This window comes from Gymnogyps californianus, chromosome Z, assembly GCF_018139145.2.
Source record: "Gymnogyps californianus isolate 813 chromosome Z, ASM1813914v2, whole genome shotgun sequence".
Classification (NCBI taxonomy): domain Eukaryota; kingdom Metazoa; phylum Chordata; class Aves; order Accipitriformes; family Cathartidae; genus Gymnogyps; species Gymnogyps californianus.
Window position 1 is genome coordinate 53,789,500 of NC_059500.1, and position 21,585 is coordinate 53,811,084.

At 38.8% G+C, this 21,585-nt stretch overlaps 1 protein-coding gene across 1 annotated transcript; it reads left to right on the forward strand.

Moving 5' to 3' along the window:
* Nucleotides 1-213: 213 nt before the first annotated feature.
* Nucleotides 214-20,115, forward strand: ERMP1 (endoplasmic reticulum metallopeptidase 1). Its single transcript, XM_050913114.1, has 15 exons — nucleotides 214-503; nucleotides 1,496-1,797; nucleotides 5,224-5,351; nucleotides 5,708-5,813; nucleotides 6,676-6,822; nucleotides 8,365-8,457; nucleotides 9,870-10,082; nucleotides 11,040-11,260; nucleotides 13,883-14,057; nucleotides 14,666-14,856; nucleotides 15,474-15,626; nucleotides 16,168-16,370; nucleotides 17,105-17,220; nucleotides 17,733-17,896; nucleotides 19,045-20,115. The coding sequence occupies exons 1-15, from the start codon at nucleotides 214-216 to the stop codon at nucleotides 19,207-19,209; spliced, it is 2,667 nt and encodes an 888-aa protein (XP_050769071.1). The 3' UTR covers nucleotides 19,210-20,115.
* Nucleotides 20,116-21,585: the final 1,470 nt, after the last annotated feature.

Below are 21,585 nucleotides of genomic sequence, written 5' to 3' on the forward strand. Positions count from 1 at the left end.
CCCAACGGCCGCGGTGCGCGGGCGGTGACGGGGCCCTGTCCCGCCACGTGACTCGCCGGGGCCACGCCCGGCCGCCCTCTGGCCGCGCCGTGCCGTGCCGTGCCGTAGCCAGCCGAGGAGGGGTCCGGGTCGCTCTTTGACCCTCGTCCGTTTCCGTACCGCGCATCTGCGTGGCGGAGCTCGCGCCGGCGGCCGGGGTTGAGCGCGCGGCCCATGGAGCGGAACGCGGCGGCGGCTGTATGGCGGCTCCGCGCGACGGGCGGCCACCGGGACCGCGACCGACGCCACTCACCGCCGCGGGAGGACGGCGACCGCGACATGGGCGGGAAGAAGCGGGGCGGGCCGCGTCGGCGGCTGCTGCCGCCGCTGCCCGAGGCGCGGGGGGCGTCGGTGGTGCTGCTGTACTTGCTGGGGCTGCGGGCGCTGGTGCACGTCTCCCACCGGCAGCTGTTGAGCCAGCCGTCCGCCGCCGGGCCCCGCGCCTTCAGCGCCCCCCGCGCCAGGTACGGCGGGCAGGGCAGGGCAGTGCGGGGGGGTCGGGGGGGGGGGGGGAGCTGCCCGGGGCGGCGCCGGATGCGCCGGGCGGGCGGCGGTGAGCCGTGAGACCTGGCCGTGTCATGCCAGCCGCGGGGCAGAGTCCGCCCGGGGTTACCCCGAGGGCGACGGTAGCTGCGATTGCCGTTTGCTTTCCGCAGGGGGCCCCGGCGGGAGGCTCGCAGCGGCGGCCTGGCCCTGCCTCTGAGCGGGCGCCCGGACGAGCCCGGCTGTGCAGCGTCCAGTTAGTAGTGTCGGTGCAGCGGGTGTGCGCTCTGGGAGTCCCGCTGGCGGGCTAAGCCGTTGGGGGCCTCTCCCATCAGTTGCTGGGTTACTGTCCTTCGCAGAGTGCTTGTGTCTTTCCCTGCCCTGGCAAGAGGTCAGAGCTCGCCGGGATGCTTGCAGAAAGTCGGTGAAAATACTGTAAGAGCTCCAGCTCTCGTGTTGGCTGCCTCTTAAAGGTGCTATTTTGGGCTGATCAAACAATGCATCCTCCATAGTTTAATTCTTGTAGTATTATAAAGTACTTAATGTCTGGGAAAGTTTCTTTGCAAATTTTTAGTTGGTGTAAATCTTGCTAAGGGCGTGCTTATTCGGACGTTCAGGGAAGAGCATGTATGCGTGTGCAGAACCTTGCTAAAGATAAAATCTTTAGCTTCTCCATTCACCCTTTTGTTTCTTTTTGGATTGATATGTTCAATCCAGAATCAGAAAACCGGTAGTTTGGTTTAATATCGTGATAGCTAGGATGAGGACCCCTGAGTAAAGATCAGTACTGTGTGCCCATTACCACAATGATCTTTGGCATCTTGACTACAGTTACCATCTAACTGGCTTTAATCTCTTCCACTTACTGTGAGTTTTGAAATAGGAACAGCGTACAAAAATGTTATAGTTGTAGATGAGTTACAAACTAAATGTTGAACGTGTTGATGCTGAATGTGTAATTTATCTCTTACAGGGGATATCTTGACAACATAACAGCAATTGGGCCCAGAACAGTTGGAAGTCCAGAAAATGAAGTTCTTACAGTTAACTACCTCTTCGAACAAATTAGGGCAATAGAAAGAGAAAGCACAGATGCTCACAAGATATCTGTAGACATACAGAGGCCCACAGGCTCCTTCAGCATTGACTTTTTAGGAGGCTTTACTAGTTACTATGCAAACATAACCAATGTTGTAGTGAAGCTGGAACCCCGAAATGGAGCTGAGCATGCAGTGTTATCCAATTGTCACTTTGATTCCGTACCAAATACCCCGGGTAGGTCCACGTGTTCATTCTGCATTTCTATCTATTACATGAGCCACAGAGCTTGGCTCGCTGTCTTTTCATACCAAGTAACCTTATAGCCACATGCTAGAATACTGCATGTGTCCACTAGTCTGCTTGATTTCAGTGAGATTCAGTATTTAGAGTGACAGGTTGGTCCCATTAAAGTCAGGATTTCACTCTCACTTTCTAGTAGGCAGCAAATTACAGATACTATAGATTTCCAGAAAGTTTGGTTACAGCTGCCTTTCTTGTAATTCACTGCTTATGCATGTAGTTCATGTGCAGCTTTCACCTGTCGTTCAGGTCTTTCCATACTTCTGTACTGATTTAATCCTGGCTTTCCTTTCACAGGATGCTTTGTGCTAGAGCGTGTTCCCACGCCCACTAACCAGTCTGTGTTTTTCCCCTCCCTTTGCTGGTATTGTAATTTATCTCAGATTTTCAGTGTGATATCCTTAAGCTATGCCAAATTTTTTTTCTTTCTGCATTCAAAGCTTCTGTCTCAAAAGACTGTAGTGATCAAAGATTAAGGTACTGTTACCTTGGTAGTGTGTACATCTCTGTCGCTGCTACTTTTACTGTCAGTGTTGTGTACTCTCTTGTCCCTCTGCATTTTTATAAATCTAATCACATTAAACAATTATTGCAGCAAGGGAGTAAACAGCTTTGTAAATACATGGTTTTAACAGTGCCAGGAAGATAGGGAACTGAAAACGGCATGAAAACATTTGTTGTAACACTCAGCCACAGGTGTGTGCCGGTTATTGCAGTTGAAAAATATGTACGGATTTCAGTCACCAACAGTGCAGCTTTTACTGAAGTTTCTTCATTTACACCCCACACGATATTTTATTTTTGGGGGTAAACCTTCTGTTCTTTAGCACATGAAATAGTCTTCATTATTGAGAAAACAGCTGAGTATTAGCTAGAGAAACAAGTACTTGCTGTACTCTTTGTGCCTTTTTTCTGTCAATAAATAGTATACAGAACTTCTCTTTCCCCTCAATCATATTTAGGCAAGATGAGTTTCGAAATTAAGCTTAATAACTGCACGATTATTATACATGCTCTGTGATTTAGGAACTGCAGAGATGCTAATTACTGTATTTATAGTCTAAATATGGCTGCCTAGACTTAGAAAGAATACTTCACAAGCATAATGCAATGATTATTGAACTGTCTTTAAAATGATGCCCTGCGTAAATTGTGTGTACATTTCTATGGGTTGTAACACAGGATTATTTCTACATCAATTACTTTCTTTACAGTTACTCTCACAGTAAAATATTTCACCAAACTTGCACAGAGGGGCCAAAAAATATTAGTGATTTGTATAGGATTATACAGAAATCAGTGGAGGTAGAAATCAGCCTGTATGCTTGCCCTTAATCACAAAGCAGCCTAGCCCTTTTTACCACAACAGTGAGGAACTGCTCTGTCTTTTGTTTTCTTTCTGTGAAACTTGCACATAACCTAAGCAAGAACCTTTTGTTTTCTATTCTCCTATATTTCTGTAAGTTATTTACTTACAGCTTTTTTTGATTACCAGAAATGTGTTATTTAACCAGAATCAGCAGGACTCAGTGATCAATGAGTAATATATTTGAAAATGCGATAACAAAACATAATCTGCCGTTGATGCTTATGCATACAAAACGAGTAAAGCAGAACTCACTAAACCATTAGAGCTTCAGTGTTAGAAAGCTTGAGTTCCTTGTGAAGGAAAAACATAGACTGTGAAGTCCTAAAACATGTCTCTTGTTCTAATGGTACTAATTTTCAGTTTATGTGGCCTATTTGATTCTTCTAATAAATTTGAAGGCAGGAACATCCTGAAATTATTGTCACAGATGTAGCCAATAATGTGATTTTCTTAGGTTACTGATATTTGCCATAAAATCTGTTTTAACCTCCTGTCAGTTTTGCTGTATATGAAGTATTTGAGGATGATATTTTCTCTGTGAGCTTGTGTCACAGTCTATGGCTACGTGGCTGCTTTAATCAGATGTAAATCTGTATGTCTGTTGAAACCAATAACTTTTATTTTTCTTCGCTTCATAGCAAAGCAGAGAAGTGATTAATCTCACTGAAAACTATAATCACTTCTGTGCTGAGTTTTCAACACAGCATGGGTTAGATAAAACAACTCAGTGTGGCTAAGAGTAGACTACTGATAAATTCAGGTAGCAATATAATCAGGGCTTTAAATCAGATATTTTTGGGGGGCTTTTTGGAAAGCTTTTGGCAGAACAAGGCATTAATTTCTTAGATAAGAAAATAGTGTATTGGAAAGATTTTGGTTTTATTTATTTATTCTAAAGTACTTCCATACAGTAAACTATGGCTAAAATTTAGACTGAGATTTGTGTTCATATCAGAAATATGCCCTTTTCATGGAAGGGGCAGATATATCTGAATTTTGCCAAGTTACAAGCTTTGGAAAAGCTGCTTTTTTAATATGTACATTAAACAGTTTTAGCAGCTAATGAGTCTGCCCTAATAGCATGCTGAGGCCTGACCACAGTGTTGTGGTCATCTCAGTGCACGTCGGCATCATATATGCAACTCAGGCCTAAAGGAATGAGGTTAAATTTCTCTGTTTGCTCCCAAATTTTATTGATAAGAGTGGGGTAGGGAGATGCTACAGCTTGCACCAAAGTGAGGGAAATGGGGCAGTGGGCAACCTCGGCTAAGAGACGGATGCTTAATCAAGATAAAAAAATGGCGGGGCCTGGGAGGAGGTGTGAGGGAGTGAGAGTAAGTCTAGAATAGTGTTGGATGAGGAACTCAGAGCACAGAGTACTGAGCTCAGGGCAAAAGGGGTTTTCTGCAAAGACAGAAGGGTGGTGGAAGGCATCTGATCATGAAAATACTGTATTATAATGTATACTTTCATTTTAAGAATGTTTTAAAGGTGTGAATTCTAGTGTTTCCTTTGCTTTATTTTGCAATCTTGGCCTTACATTACTTTGAGGTTTTGTCCACTTGAATGCATTGTAACAGTGTAGAATGTTTTAGGGTGACTTGTGTGGAAATGGTTATTTTTTAAAATTTGAGTATGATGTAAGTGAAAATTATGTCCTTGTTTATTTGCACTGTTCTTAGAAAAATAGGTAATGATCACTTTGCTTGCTTAGTAACCTGGTTAGTCTACTTTTCTTGAACAGTAGTATTGGATCTGATATCTTGTACGTTACTTGCTCAACTTTTGAGCATTGTTTTTCTTTCTGCTGTTGCTTTTAACTAGTATAGACACAGGGTACAAGCAGTAGCAGAAAATACACTGAAGTGTGGCATAATTGTACCTCAGTTAGATTAAGTGACTGAGATAACATAAAGCTTTTTTCTTCTCTGGTCTTTGTTGCAATTCTGTGTGTTCGTTGTAAGCCATACTATTCTGCCGATTATTTTAAGGTGCCAGTGATGATGCTGTTAGCTGTGCGGTGATGCTTGAAATACTTAACACACTTTCAAAATCATCAGAGCCCCTGCAGCATGCTGTCATATTCTTATTTAATGGTGCAGAAGAAAATATTTTGCAGGTGAGAATGTGCCAGAATTATAAAATATACATCAAAGCTGTGTGTTAAGACTCTGACAAAGGAAAGAGTAACTGCAGATATGGCTTGTATTTAATCTGTTGAAATATTAGTTAAATACCAGTCTTAACGTTCTGAGGAAAATGTATTTGATTTCAAGGGGAAAAATATACTTAGATTAAGAATATTGTCCATATTAATTTAATTAGAAGACTGGGATTTTCTGCATCTGTTTGTAAGTGATCTGGCTGCCTTGTTCAATCTTGAGTTATGATCGTACATGATGGAAAATAACATTTAGGCTGATCTGGAAGATATTTGACCTATTTTTTTTTTGTTGTTGCTGTTTTCCCATCAAGGCTAGTCACGGCTTCATTACACAACATGAGTGGGCCAAGTCAATTAGAGCTTTTATTAACCTGGAGGCAGCAGGTGTAGGAGGAAAAGAACTTGTTTTTCAAACAGGTATGAGCTTGCATCGTGTCCAGTTTCTACACTAGGATAATTTGATAATAAACAATGTTGACTTGAAGGAGTATTGAAAGTGACTCACAAGCAAAAGACAGGAGAACCTCTGTGCCTCTTTCCCAACCCTGTGCAGCAATTAAGTTGCACTCCATCTTTAGATACATGTAGGCTAAAGCACTGCCACAGAAGTTGCCTTTTAGATGGGAAGCCTGCGTAGAACAGAATAACAGAAGTTGTGTTTCCCTTTTACATCAAGGTAATAAGGAGAAAAGCAGATTTGGATATCTCAAGTATCTTGCATACTCGTAATTTCATATGCTTTATTTAATTTTCACAACAGTTCTTTCAAAATCTTTGCAGGGAGATGTTGGCATTAGAACTCTATCTGCTGCTCAGGAAGCAGCAAAACTGTGTTTTGTAGGCTACAGTTAAACTTCTGCTCTATCCTATTTGGACTGCAGATTTCCTTCTACTGCTGGAGCTGCTTAATTGTTCACTTACATTGAGTGCTGTAGTGGAGAAACTTTTCGCCAAACAACGATTTTGAGGTGTGATACATAGATGATAAATTGGAAACTCTGCTAAAGGTTGTGACTTCTTCATTAGTGCAGGATCTTTTTTGGGAGATGGCTTATCTACTCTGCCACTGAACACTCAAGGCATCAGTGTTTTTTTTTTCCCCCAAGTGTAACTAACTCTTTTTCTCAAGTGTGAGTCATTCAGTGAACACAAATGCACTTAGTATATGCCCTGTGGGGCAACAGCGTTAATACTCAAGTGAGTTTCTTTGTGTTATTTGTTCTGAATAACTGAAGTTCAGAAAGTATTTGTTGTGAACTTTCTGCTCATCTTTTATTAGGACCTGAGAATCCTTGGTTAGTACAAGCATACGTAGTTGCAGCCAAACATCCCTTTGCCTCTGTGGTAGCACAGGAAATATTTCAGAGTGGTATTATCCCAGCAGATACAGACTTCCGTATCTACAGGGACTTTGGCAATGTTCCAGGTATGTTATCAGAAGACATGTCAATGCACTTTATGCAACCATTTATCTTGAGTTTATAACAAGGAGACTGTTCTGCGGTTCACTGTGTGAAGGTCCTGAAGTTTGGTTTGTCTTTCAGTTTGGGAGCAAATTTTCCTGCTTTTTTCTAAGGCAAGAGCCTTTAGATTTGCATTGTCATGTAGGTTATTAAGGATGCTTTTTGGAGACTGCTGTTTTCCAGAAAGAAACTACATGGTAGAAAAGTTTCCTGAAAATCAGGAAAACACTCCAGGAATTAACAGTACAATATTAAATATTCTGTTTCAAAACATTTTGGTAATGATGCTAATAACCTGCTTGCAGGAATTAAATGTCTGTACCTAATGGATAAACCAAAATCGTCTTTTTTAAAGATAGTGACTTAGTAATTAATGCATTTTCGTTATGGTTTTTTTTGTCATCGTCAAGCACAGGACAGCAGTTTTTGGTTTTGCTAATCTGTTTACAGTTTGCTATCCATTCTGCAGAGAATGACCAGTGGGAAAAAATGTGGACACACAATGCAAACACAGTTCAAAGGAATGTAAACTTCCATAAAGTCCTTGCTGTCTGGCACAGGTTGTCATTGGAGTCGCTTTCAAGAAAAGTGATATTTCTGAATTGATTCTTGGAACAAAAGATGTTGTCATATTCTGAACTGTTCCAAAGTAGACTTCTAGCCTGAAAATAAAGTAGCTGATTTTGTACAATGTGCTCTTTATTTGTTCAGAATCGTACCTGGATCACAAATGGTAAATGAATTCTTACTGACCTCTGTTTTTTCTAAACAAATAGAAATGAAATAATTGAGTTAAAGAACTGGTTTGTTCTTCTTTGTCCACTGGTAGAATTGAGGTCTGATTTGCTAAACCTCTGCAAAATTGTGAGGATTCAGATTGCAGACAGCAGCTTTTTGCATATGCAGCTGAAGGGGTATGTGTTTGGGGTACACTGAATGTATAATTTATCTTGCGGAAAACTTTTTTTTGGGTAAATATTTTTTGTTTATTTTTACAAATTAGTTGGACTTTTAAGAGGTTTCAGACTGGCTATTTGAAAAGCTGTTTAAAAATTAGAAGTAAAAAGAGCACACCTGGTATTTTGAGAAGGTGTTTCTGTAGTTCCATAGTGCTGCTTTTTATTACTTTTCAGCGTGGATCTCTATTGATGTTTTACTAGTAAATGTTTGGAAAGCACCTTGTACATCTTTTCTGAAGCTGAGACGATTAAGAATTTTCATGTGTTTCTCCAGTAGAGATCAATTTGTGTACAGATGTCATGCAAATCAATACGTTAGAAAGGACAGATGTTTTAAAATGTTTTAAAGGTGTCCTTTTTTAAATACATATGGAATCTCAGTTAATCTTCCTTGTACAAAGCAGACTGTTTTGTTCATCTTTAACGATAGTGGGTGGGCTACAAAGTAGAGCAACGTTTTGTGTGAAATACATCTGAGGCTTTGACATGTTTGTTTTGAGGTTTTAGGTTTACATAATTTCAGACATGCTTTTTCTCTCTCTGTAGGAATAGATTTGGCTTTTATTGAAAATGGCTACATTTATCATACAGAATATGACACATCAGACAGAATTTCAACAGATTCCATTCAGAGAGCAGGTTGGTATTTCAAGAATTTGGTAATTTACTAACGAGTAGTGTTGTAGCTGCTTTTTCATTTTGCTGTAAGACTGCCATTGCAAGAAATTCATAATTTTAATTACACATTTAGAACATGCTAGACGTGTTCTAAAGAACAAAGAATTAACTGAATGCATGTCTTTAAAATACAAAGGAAATATGTTTGGTCAACTTGGGAGGATAAACTTTATCAGCATCCAGTGATGTTGATTTGAAAGTAACTGTGAAATCTAAGTAAGGTTATAATCCAGCCATTGATACCTGATTGTTCAGCATTCTGCGTTCCTTTTCTCTCAGTAAGTCCCCTTATTGATTAATGTTCATCATGAGAAGCTTATGGTTAAGTTGGTGGCATAGAGACTGATCTGCCAATAGGTTTTTCTTTTAGAATGGATCTCAGTCAAACTTATGTGGTAGCACACAGACTGTGGATAAACAGGATTTATTTTCTACTAACAGGTTGCGCTCATAGCAGGCTATTTGACAGACTGCAGTAAAGAAAATTACAGTAAGACCTTCGGTTTCCCAGCAAAAACTAACATAATCCTAAATGCCTCCAGGATTTTGACCATTTCCCTTTTTAATCTTACACAGAAGCCAACTTAAATGACCAGCATGAATAAGAGTTTTAAACACTTTCTTGCACCAAAGCAGTTGCAAGACAGAAAGTAACACTTATGAATTCCTGTTGGAAAGATGATTTTAACTGGTCATGGTGGTTACGTAGAACATCTCTTGCTAAACGTATCGCAGCCAAAAAAAAAAAAAAAAGGACAAACTTTTCAGCCAGTAGGCACTTTCACAGGTCAAGTAAAAGCAAAATGAAAGTTGAGAACAAATGAGTTGTTCTCATTTGATTACATGTGTTTTGGCTGTACTGTGGGAAAGGAAAAGGTGTTTGGTACCTGAAGGCTACAAAGGAAAATAACCTCCTTGTCTCCAGCCTTAGAGTTATCTAGGGAAAGAAAGGCAGGTAATTCGTAGTCGTTGAAACATGGAGGGATTACTAGTGGCAAGGCGAAGAGGAGGAAGATTAGGAAATTACAAATTCTTCTATGGGTTGGCCTTGAGGTCCGATGCTTTAATATCAAACTTGAAGAAGGGCTTATGGGCTGAAAGCTTGACTACTCCCTTCATTGCAACAGAGTTTAAATACATGAAGCTTCCCAAGTATACTTATTTTAGTGACAGCTGTATAGATTAACTCATGAAAATACTACGCTGTGCGTACCATCGAATACCTATTTTAGAATAATCGGTTGTGTATTCACGTCTTTGTTGCGGCTGTTTCAATACAGTTTTATTTTTAAGAACGCTTATATTTAAAAGACTGCTGCGTACTAATTCATCAACGCTGATGTAGTTATGTTGTGTATCTGCTTTTTTAATAGGTGACAATATTCTAGCTGTCCTAAAATACCTAGCAACGTCGGATAAGTTGGCTAAATCTTTTGAGTATCGACATGGAAATGTTGTATTCTTTGATGTACTTGGTTTATTTGTCCTGGCTTATCCTTCTCGTGTTGGCACCATCATGAACTATATTACAGCAGCAATTGCTTTTCTTTATTTAAGCAAGAAAGTATTACAGCCCAAAACCAGAGGTAAGTCTAGTTCTTAAAAAAAAAAAAATCAATCACATTACTCTTTAACGAATAGCAATTAGTAGATGAAGAAGTGTTCAGGTGATTAAGGCATCTTTTAAGATAAACTTCAGAAATAAATTTTAGTTGTGGAGCATAGCATAGGAGTTGCTTTGTGTTTCAATCTCTCAACTGTGAATAATTACGATGAAGAAAGACTATGATAGGCCTAGATGTCTAGCATTTATGAATCATGATTATGTCTCTTATCCTTTCATGAATATTAAAATTAAATCTTTTAAAGATCTGAAAATTGAAAAAAAAAAAATGTGCTTAGTATCTATATAAACTCTTTGTTCTGCTAGCACAGGTAGGGCTTCAGAATCATGTTTCTTTAATGCCTGTCCGTAGGCAGGAGCAAATAAGAAAACAACAAATGGGGAAGAGGATAGCAAAGCTTAATAAAGGGTGGAAAACAACTTAAATCTTCTAGTTAGACCTTTTCAGGTATGTGTTGGAACATACCTGTTTAAATAAAGAAATCAAAACAAAACAAACATCCCACCTCCCCACCCCCCAAATCCAGCAAACATTTTTGGAGTAAGAAAAAGTTCCGAGAAAGGCAACTTGAACTCTTTTCTTCTTTGGGTTGTTTTTTTTTTTTTTTTAAGACTTTATAGATGGTAGAGTGGCTCCACTGGTTCCCTAGAGAAATTTACCTATCGGGAACATGGTAATCTGCAAAATACACTAGTACTCTGGGAATAAATCTTGCAGTGGGGAAGACTGCAAAAAGACTTGCAAAGAAATAGGCTAAGTGATTTAGACCATACTGTTAAGAGATCTTCAGAGTGGACTCCTCATGGAGTTTTATTTTGGTCATTAAAGCAATTGTGCTATGGGGTAATTACAATCTTGATGATAGTCTGCAGTAGAATACATGACTGTTGAACGAAACTTCTTTTTTCTTCTTCATAGCTATTCATAACCTGAAGAAATTCTTTACTGCATTCGGCTTAACACTGATAAGTTGGGTCTGCACACTGGTGACAGTCCTTATAGTGGCAGTGTTCATCTCTGTCATTGGACGGTCTCTTTCTTGGTACACCCATTTCTATGTTTCTGTGTTTCTGTATGGCACTGCAGCTGCAGCTAAGCTCATTCTTGTGCATACGCTAGCCAAGAAGTTCTTCTACAAGGTAAGCTTGACTTCGTTGCTGATATTGAAGGGTAATGTCGTCTTTAATCTGTGGAAGACATAATTTTTGAGTTGATTAAAAAGATGCAAAGAGTTTTCTGTATTGGACAGAAGTATTAAAATGTTGCTGTAAAAATTGCTTCATCTAAGCACAGGGATTGCTCTACTAAATCAGAGGGTTAAGAGCTTCATGATTTAAGGCTTTCTCCTTGCTAATGACCTTTAGGAGCTGCTTCAGGAAAAAAGGCAAAAGCCTAGTAGAATACAGTATAAGGTACTGTTTCTTTCCCTATCTGCACCTTCCCTTCCTGCCATCACTTCAGTGATAAGAGAGCAGAGCAACAGCTGGAGAATTTAGGTTTTTCGATACCTTTCAATGTTCTTGATAATTACAGAATCTACATATATACTTGAATCTTACCATATTCTTGCCTCTGAATGTACTTGTATGACAGGTTCCCTAAACTTAATAATTTATTTTGGTGCAGTACCTCCTTATGTATCTTTTAATATTTTTATTCTTTATTTAATCTAATTTATCATTTACATTTTGTTGTGAAACTTGGAATTCCAGTTCTCTCTGTTTTATTCTGTCCTTTTATTAAGTGTGGTGTTTTAGTGATGTCATTTGTATTCATAACCTTCTAAGCAAATAATACGATTTTTTTTTTCAGATGGTTCATATGGGAGCTTTTTTCTTATATCTGTCAGAATTTCTAGTTCGGTCATGCCCTCTTCTAATATAGTAATCTGTGCTGTACAGAGCTTTCTAAATGAAGCTGTTGTAAAAATTTGAGTAGTTACCCTTCCTTCTATGATTATTCTGGTTGTTAGTTGTTTTGACCACAGCTGGAGATGGAACAGAGCTCTTGATAGTCCATGTTCTTTTCTGCAATAGGTAAAGGTCATTTAGGCTCCTGCAAGGCTTTGTGAGGATTTGGTGTGTGTTACCTTTCCATTGCTGTCATTTGTCGTGATTACTGTCTATCTACCTTTTTTGCTTAGAATTCTTTTTTATGGACTAACCAACACGATATAACTTGCATAATAATGTCATAATTCTAGCTCATAAAAATCCCGTATGTTTAGATGATAGTTCAATGGTTTTGTATTAAAAACAAATAGGGCCTTGAGGTGGTGCCGTGAGGTATCTGACAGATGACACTCTTCCAGGGCAGATGTTGACTACTTGAGCCTGTTAGGTTTAGGTTTTAGGCGCAGTAATATTTAGTCATTCAGCTTGCTGTTACTTATCTTCTCGGCCATTTGTACAAGCTTTGGGCAAGGGAATTTAGGAGACTGAAGCTGTCAGCCAAATCCGGCTTCATCCAAGTATTTGAAGAAGTTTTAAGAACTTACTGAAACTTGATTGTCTGGGAAGTTTGGGTGGATCCATCATGTCTTTATCTGGAAGTGCATTTTTTAATTGTTTGAGAAAGGGGAGTGTTAACTGGTGTATGTATGTTAACAAATATATGTATGTGGTGGTGTCCTTTTGTGGAAAAGATGAGCCATTTATAAAATAGATGTGATTGTTACCATTTTCTAGTCTTTTGAAAGAGCTGACAGGAGAGTGTACTTTCACTAACTGTTCAGCCGTTCCAGGCTCTGGATCTACTTCTTGCCTGATGATTGTCTGATCAGAAGATCAACCAACTCGATATCATGAGTCTCTTAATTTTCTTGCATGCTGTAGCTTGCAGTACACCATACAGTTTGTGCTGCCTCTGTAACTTAGAGTACTTAAAGAGTTGCATAACAGTTTTGGAAGCTAATCTCTTACTTGGCTATCACAAGCAATGCCTGGGTGTTTTCTGTTAGTGGCTCAAGAACTTTGAATTCTTAAGCTTATTGTTTTGAAATACGTTTGGCAACTCATATGTTTCTTCATCCTCTCCTTTTTTTTTAATTTTTTTTTTTCCTTCTTAGCCCAAGACTGAACTAGGTGCTTTCTGATAGCCATTGTTCACACAAGTAGTCCTTCTTGCTACTAGCAGGATTCACAATTAAGAATCTTGCACTATAAACACTGCAGCATTGCCCATGTAACTTGAAAAAAAACCCACAAAACCAAACCACTTTTTTGATGATGAAGCTTCCGTCTTTTTTGGAAATGTATCTGGTATTGTCTGACCCATGACAGTCACAGCTGTGGACTAATAACAGTGCTTGTATAAGAAGTGTATTAACAGCTGCTGTTCAAAAACAGGTTTAGAATCTCACAAGTTACAGATAATTTTTTCACGCATAAGTACTACGTAACTGTTTTATATGCTTCACAAATACCAGTGCTTTTTATAAAAAGGCCCTATTTGCCTGTGTACCTCAAACGTTAGCCTTCCATCTTCTTGGTATTGTCATTTGTACGTTCCCTTCCTTCCTCTGCCCCAGCCCATGTAATCTCTTTTCCAAAGTATGTCAGAGCAGATTTAGAAAAAAAGTTAAAAAAAAGTGTACTGTCATGGATAACTCTAAAAGAGAATGGTGAGATGATGCTTGTCAAAATTGTTTTGTCCAAGGAAAACAATTATATACAAGAAATAAGGATTTTTCTATGTGTTCTCATGAGATGTGGTACATGGAATGTACTCAGTAATGAGTGTATTTGGGTTTTTTGTTACAGAATATGAATGAGCAGTACCTGGGAGATATTTTTTTTCATGCCTCATTGATGATTTGGTCTATAGCATTGGCTGTGATTACTCAGATGGGCCTTTGTTCAGCATTCATTTGTACATTATGGGTAGCATTTCCTTTACTCACTAAGCTGATGATCCATAAAGAATTCAGCGAAAAAGGTACGAGTTTTGAGGGGGGGAGGTTGTATTTTGAACCCTCTGCTCCTACTATTGTATATTGAGTGTTTTCCTCCAAAGTCTATTATTTAAGCAAAAGAAATCCCAGACTTTGAATTTGAATAGTCAAAGTAACCGTGTGACATTTTTGTAACGAGGAAAAGTGTTCTTGAACTAAAGACAGTTTGAAAGTCTGGAGAAGCTCTTTAAAAAAAAATACACTGAAAAACATCTTGTCTCTCAGGCTAAAAAGAACAATACTATGTGGGGTTATTAATAAGTGATCAGAAACTTTGATGTTGTTAAAAGGTTGTTAAAAAATACTGTAAAGGTTGTTAAAAAATACTGTAATATTTCAACAGTGTTTGGGACAGAACACCTGTTTAAATTTTTTTTTGTAATACAAGAATAGTTTTGTGGTGTTTTTGAAAGAGTTATATTGGCATTGGCTATGCAAAATGAGATCCCCTTTCCATATCCATGTCAGGGATAAGGACCAGTATTGTGTATTGGGTCTTGCAGCAGTATATGGATATATTACTAAAGCTGTGTGTTTATGTCCTTTTAAGCTTTTACGGTTTTTTGTCTTGTTTTTTTTCTGTCCCCTGTAGGTGCCACAATGAAATTTGTCATGATGTACATGCTGGGAATGTTTGTTCCTTATCTGTATATAATGTATCTTAGTTGGACTGTATTTGAAATGTTTACGCCTATCATGGGACGAAGTGGTTCAGAAATTCTACCAGATGTGGTAATGGCAGGATTTATTGTGGTCATCACTATGATTCTGTCATCCTATTTTGTAAGTAGAATTTGTAAATGTTGTTTAAAGCTTCTAAACTTTCTCTAGAGTTCAGAATGAATTTTTTCTGAATTAGTACTTGAAGTTAATGATAATTTGACAATATCTTAAATGTTACAGGAAACTTCTAGGAAACATGTCAAAGACTCCATGTTTTGTGTTAGTCAAAAGTGATTGAAGCAGGGGTTACAAAAATATATCTGCTCTATGATGTTGTAGTAAAGATTGGAGTAAAATACGCAATTTAGTGCTGGAGTCTGAACAGGCATTCATTTTAGGTGAAGTATAGTACGTGGCTGAACAATACATATACTCCACTCAGAAAAAAAAATTCTCAGGGTTTTTTTTTGTGGTGCTCTTGCTACAAAGGTTCTAAGTTTTTGTTGGCAGATGTTTTAAAAAATAGGAAATTTTTGAAAGCTCCGGGAAGTACTCACTTTATTCCTTTTGGTTTTAAATACTGAGATTACAAAGAAGTGTCTTGTGCCAGGTAGTACTTGCAATGATATCTTTTTAATGTACTTTCAGTTCCATAATTGGATTTTAGAGTTATATGAATAGTGTCTTATTTCTTAAGTCTTGCAGTTTTATAACTGGGCTGTCTTTTTATTCTCTAGATTAACTTCATTTACCTTGTCAAAAGTACAAAAACGACGTTAATAACTTTAACTACTGTGTTTGTAGTCACTCTGATTCTCGTTTGTAGTGGAATCTTCTTTCCTTACAGTTCTGATGCAGCTAATCCAAAACCTAAGCGAGTCTTTCTCCAGGTAAGAAAACCTTGCATATCATATTGCCTCTTGGTTGCAAGAGTGTTTGGTTTTTTCAAAGCTTAACACCCACTCTGCCCCCCTCACCCCCAAAAGAGTAACCTTCCCTTTCTTGCTTGATTTATGAGTTCTAATGATTATTCCTGAATTTGAAAGAATTGTTAGTGTTTCCCTTGTTCAATCTCTGCATTCAGTTCATCTGTGTCAGATGAGCAGGGTTTTTTTAGGGAGTTTTAAGTGAGAGAGTTGAGTAAGCAATGATAATTTAAGAAGTGAACATGATGGGAGATGAGCAAATGCTTACAGGCACAGTCATCTTCTGAATGTAGGTGGTTTTATGGTATGTTTCTTTTATCTGAGTAATTCTCTGTATATATTCATAAATACTCAGATATTTGTTCAGTGCATACTGAAAATGTAGCAGACCTTAAGGATTGACATGGAGGATATTTCAGAATCACTTCTGACTCTCGTGAACTGTACAGGCTCCATCATCTTTCTGTGTATCTTTTTTTTTTTTTTCTTTCCCTCCTTCTTCTAGCACACAAGCAGAAGATTTCATGATCTAGATGGAAATGTGGTTAAAAGTGACTCTGGTATATGGATTAATGGATTTGATTATAATGGAATATCTCACATAACTCCGCATGTACCTGAAATCAATGACACCATTAGAACTCCATGTGAGGAGCAGGCTCCTTTCTGTGGCCTTCCTTGGATTCTGCCAGTGCATTTCATGTTCCGGTTGGTGTGAACACAGCTTCGCTTGAGCACTTTCTGCCAAAGCACGTTGGTCATTTATGCAATCTCGCTTATGTAAGGGAAGAAAAAGTAAGGCTAATCTTGGTCTAAAAGTAAATAATCCTTCCACTTCAGAAGACACTTAAACTTCTGTCTAGGTGCAGTGTCTTCTGCCAGAATCTCTGCAACAGATTGCTGGGTCTGCTGCAGGAGCTGTAGAAGTTGATGTGTGGAAAATCGGTGTCAGCACCAGTGGAGAAAAAGGTGAAGGGGGGGCCTTCTAAAGGGCAATTCAGAGTAGGAGTATGTATGTCTCTTCCCTTCTTCTTCCCCTCACCCCAACTGACAGCAGAGGAGGTCTAGAGTAGCTGGTCTCCACAGAAATCCACTAGCTGCTGCGACTATTTCTCATACCCCAAGAATCTTGTGAGCCAAAGTGTAGCAGTTTGAAGATGCAAATATTCCTACTTATTTTATTGTTTTGTAAATTAAGGCAGATGAAGGTAATTAATGAACACATTGGTGACTATTTTTCTATTAATATGACCTTTAAATGTTTGTCTGGCCACAAGCTACTAGTTTTACCTGCCTTCTGCTAGAATCAGTAGCTTTTGAATATCTCATTTAGTAACAGCACAGTCAGCTATACTATACAAAAACTTCTTTTTGGCTTCTCACATTTAGTACCTCTGAGTGTTGCATTGAGAATAAGTTAAAACATTTTTTTTTTTTAACAGGAAAAACTGGTATCTTCCTGCTCCAGAAATTTTTCCAAGAAGCCCCATTCACTTTAAAGTTCTGTCCAAGGAGCTGATGCCCTGGAACTCTGTGAGGTTAAGCTTTGAAGTATCTGGTGAGTGACTGAAGCTTCTGGTTTGTGGTTTGTGGTTATTTTTATGCCCGTAATAAATCAGGTTTTGACTCCAGTACTGCAGGTTCTAGTGCCATTCCCAAGATAGTCAGCTTTGTGAGATTAGCATGAATTAATTCAGTTTCATAACACACTAGAAGCTGTGGGTGTTGCGTTGCAGTTGTTATTTGGGGGACTGATAACCTTGTCTATTTTGAGTAAGCCAAGTAAGCCTTGATCTTTTTATAGCAAGTCCTTTCTTAAAGTCCATTTTGTAGCTCTGTCCCTCTCCTGCATCATCATCTCATTTATCTCACCTCTTAGAAATAATTGAAGCTTCTTCGGTAGAGAAGACAGTTGTATCATGTTTTGGAAGACATGAATAGTAATACATATATATATGTATATATGTAATATATGTATGTATATAGATAATATGCTACTATCTAGGAAAACAGATGGTAATTCTATCTCTACCTGTTGATACATCTAGATACCTGTCCCTCTCTCTGCAGGTCCAAGTCACATGTCTCTCTATGTTCGGCCACATGAAGGGTCGGCTCTGTCCACCTGGTCTCTCGGGGATGGTGTGCCGGTTGCTAGCTTAGGAGGAGACTACTTTGTGTTTTACTCCCACGGGCTGCAGGCTACACCGTGGCACTTCTGGGTAGAACTGACAGTGAGTATGCCATTGCCGGAAACCTGGCAATCGCTTGGTCTGCCCTGTTGTCACCATTTCTGCATTCTTCATAATAACTTTCTTAAGCTTTGCTTTATTTGATAGATCCTAATTCTAGCTTCCCTCTTTTAATTTGTCCCTCAACTTTATGTATCAGCTCACATATATTTTTGATGCTTAGTCCACTAACTTGCCAGACAGCCAAAAGGAGAATATTTTCCTTGTCTCCATGGTCTTAGGTCGTAAGTTTGGATTTCTCTGATCTTAACCTCATAGTTCTTGAATTTTATCTTTATTACTGTTATTTCAGAGTTCTTTTTCCTATTGTGAGTATTTTCCTTTTCATGTATTTTGTTTGCTCGGCTTTGGGAAATCACAGGGAGTCCTTGGTGGGAAACTTACCTGTCTTGAAGCTGAAGACAGTTCTAAAAGCTTTGTTTTCTAAATTTTCTTTCACATTATTTTCAGTTAGAAGCAAGGCTTCCAGCATTGCTGTTCCAGTGGGATTTATGATCCTTCCCCTGCCCTCCCCCCCTCCATTAACTTCCCACTGAAGAACTTTTTGCATATATATATGTTTTTATTATAGGTTTAACAGTGTGTTATTCTTTGAGTAAATATTACAAGAACCTCTGAAAGTTCAGAAAGTCCCTTGTTCCTTCCTGGATCAGGCAGTCTAAACACTTAACCAAATAATCCTCTGAGTGTACTTGATAAAGGCAGGCAGGAATCTGCAGTGTGACAAGCTTTGCAAGATTGATAGTGGCAAAGCTAGGCAGAACAGGCTTTTCATCCTAAGGACTCACAATAGAAGGATCAATATAAATACTGTGTTGGAGTCCATGTCTTGATTTGTCAGCAAAACCAACAGATACAAAGGTTGAAGTTAGAGCATGTGCAAGCTACGTAACATGTCAGAGGCACTGCGATCCAAATACCAAGTTGCAAGTTCAGTTCAAATTGAACTCATCATGTAATCAGACTGATACGTTTGAAGATAGGAAACACTTTAACATACAGGACAAAGAGCTGCGTGATGAAGTTTGTTGCATAGATATTAAGTCTGTAGAAAAGTACATCTGGATTGATCTTATGTTTAAAAGCCATAAACAATCATAAAGACTGTGTTGCCCTTTTCTCACTTTCAGGCCCCAGAAGAGCATTCTGATGGAATAGTCTCCTTCGCCATAGCAGCACATTACTTTTTTGGGCAAGATCAAAAGTCACCTCAGCTCTATGCCTTACTGGAGAGGTTTCCAGACTGGACGTTTTGTTCTGCTTGGTCCTGCACTTACGACCTTTTTGTCTTTTAATGTTGACAGTAATGCAGCGCTAATAGGGTAATCTCTCTGACGAAGAATGCTGTTCTAGCAAACACTTTCTAACAAGATGCCAGAGACTTTCACAAAAGTTTAAAGTACTTTGGTGACAAATGGTGTTTCTTTGGCAGTTTGACTATTTAAAGACTGCTGCTCTCTTGGGGATATAGTGATACTTTGTGTCAATGTGAATACAGTTCACCTTGGTTCTTCCACTGAAATGGCAGTTTGACTAGTGGCTTTCTTAAAATGAAAATTACATATGAGGAGGTAATGTTAGGATAATATGATGGCAATTGTAATGAAACGGCTTCATGAAATTATTTTGATGTTATGTAAAATATAACCATACTTCACACACATGTGGGGACTACCGCCTACTCATCCTATCCGTCCTATTAAAGTAAGACCTTCAGGTAAAAGATGCTTGTTGACATGGTGGAGGGGCAGAGGTGGCAAAGTCCTAACCACTACTTTTGTCACTGAATGAAGTCACTGAAAGCTATGATGCTTTTGTAGGTTGCATTCCCAGTCTTTGGCAAATGCACAATGCAGAAAAAATGATATTATGATGGCATGTGGAAATTGTTTATCTATATTATCTTTTCCAAATAATATGTTTCTGTTAAAAACTTAGTTCCTACTGTTTTGCATGTCTCTTCAGTGTTACAACTTGAGTGGGTAAGTTTGACCTAACTATCATCTTGTGGTTTTGTTCCTGTTGGGATCTTTCAGTATCAGCATAAAAGCTTGTGACTTGCTGTCTTGTATGTAAGAGTGCCAAGTCCCCACTCCTTTATGTGGATGTCTTATAACTAATCTACTCTAAATTTCAAGTTATCTTCTAATTTATTAGAATTGGCTAATTTTTGGTGTCTCCTCTGGAGAGACTTTGGTAATGTGACACTATTGCACTTTGCTAATACATTTAACCGTTTCTTAAAATACGGTTTGCTTTCCATAAGGAAAAATACCAAGAAAAGTCATCTTTAAGAAGATGTCCAGTATCTCTGGATTGCTCTTGTTTTATTTCCACAGGATGGGTTTTATAAATGACTGTGAGTGATGTAGAATATCTTCCAGTTTTAATTGACAAGCTTTGAGTTCAGAAGCCACTGACCTTTTTTTTTTTTATACCCCCAGATTTTTTTCAGTGCAATGTAATAGTTAATGTTAGTTTCTGAAATTCAAAGAACTCTCTGTACCTGAAGAACCTTCTTCATGCTTTTTTCCAAACTGTATATAAAACATTCTGTGACATCAATACCATGCTACAAATTGTACAGATTAGTATTTTGTTCATCTCATGAGTACTGCCAAATCACATGCAAAGCAGATTTTGTGCATGCATCATCATTTCAAGTAAAAACATGCTAGTACTGGGAAGTTTGCAGGGCATGTGAAAGAAAATTCAGTGACACTTAAATTTGTGTGAGCTGTGATGGACAGCAGCTCTCCGATCAGGTATTTTTCCTGCAGATTGTTCAAATTGTTCTGTAGTTGTGTACGATAGCGGCAAGAACCAGTTTCATTTGTTGCAAGGTACGTTCACAAAGATTGTCAACTGACTCATGGACATTTTGTCAATTTAAGCATGTGGTTGCAAAGGAGGCCTGTAGATGTTGTGGTTATATAATCTCATGCAGCATTAGAGTGTGTCACCGTACCTTCAGATTGCCTGTCAAGTAGAAGTATGCATTTGAAGAAAGAACGTGTTGGGATAGGTGCAATGAATAGGAGAATTTCAGCTATCATACACAAAGTGACAGACTGTTGAGCTGACCGGAGTAGTTCTGTGTTAGCGAGACCTTTCTTTAATGTCTGTTCTATATAGGTTGGGTTGCAAGCCTGTTGGAAAAACACTAATCAAACAGACAAGATCTAACAAGTCTGTACAGAACTAGTTGTAGCATATGGGACATAGCTGCTGAAGAGTTCACCTGCATGGTAATGCTGTTCAGTACTTTTTTGCTTGAGAGCTAAACCTAATCTGGTTCTTGATAATAATCTAGAAGGAGCCTGCAGGATGACCCATCTCAGAACTTGATATACGGTCTTAGTGAAGGATGGTTAAAAAGCCAGACAAGACCAGTAACCCTAGGTGCTGTCACAGAACTGTGTGGTTAGACAATGTGAAGCTGCATACGTGTGACTTCTGTTTTGAAGGTAGACCATGGATTCTCAGTCTTCATGAAAATCTGTTCCAGTCTCAGAGGATAAATCAGTTCTAGAAATTAGTCATGCTTCCCTGTTCACTGCAGAAGAGGTTCTCTTGGGCTACGACACTTTACGGTTCTGTCAAAGCTGCAGATGCAGCTTTAGAACATGCCAAGGATAAAGCTGAGACTTGAGCACGAAGTATAAGCCAAT

Excerpts from the sequence above, each read along its gene's own strand:
- ERMP1 (XM_050913114.1), top strand. The coding sequence starts at position 214 with ATGGAGCGGAACGCGGCGGCGGCTGTATGGCGGCTCCGCGCGACGGGC. Across the intron at positions 5,814-6,675 it reads AGAACTTGTTTTTCAAACAG|GACCTGAGAATCCTTGGTTA; the intron begins GTATGAGCTTGC and ends ATCTTTTATTAG. Across the intron at positions 10,083-11,039 it reads ATTACAGCCCAAAACCAGAG|CTATTCATAACCTGAAGAAA; the intron begins GTAAGTCTAGTT and ends TCTTCTTCATAG.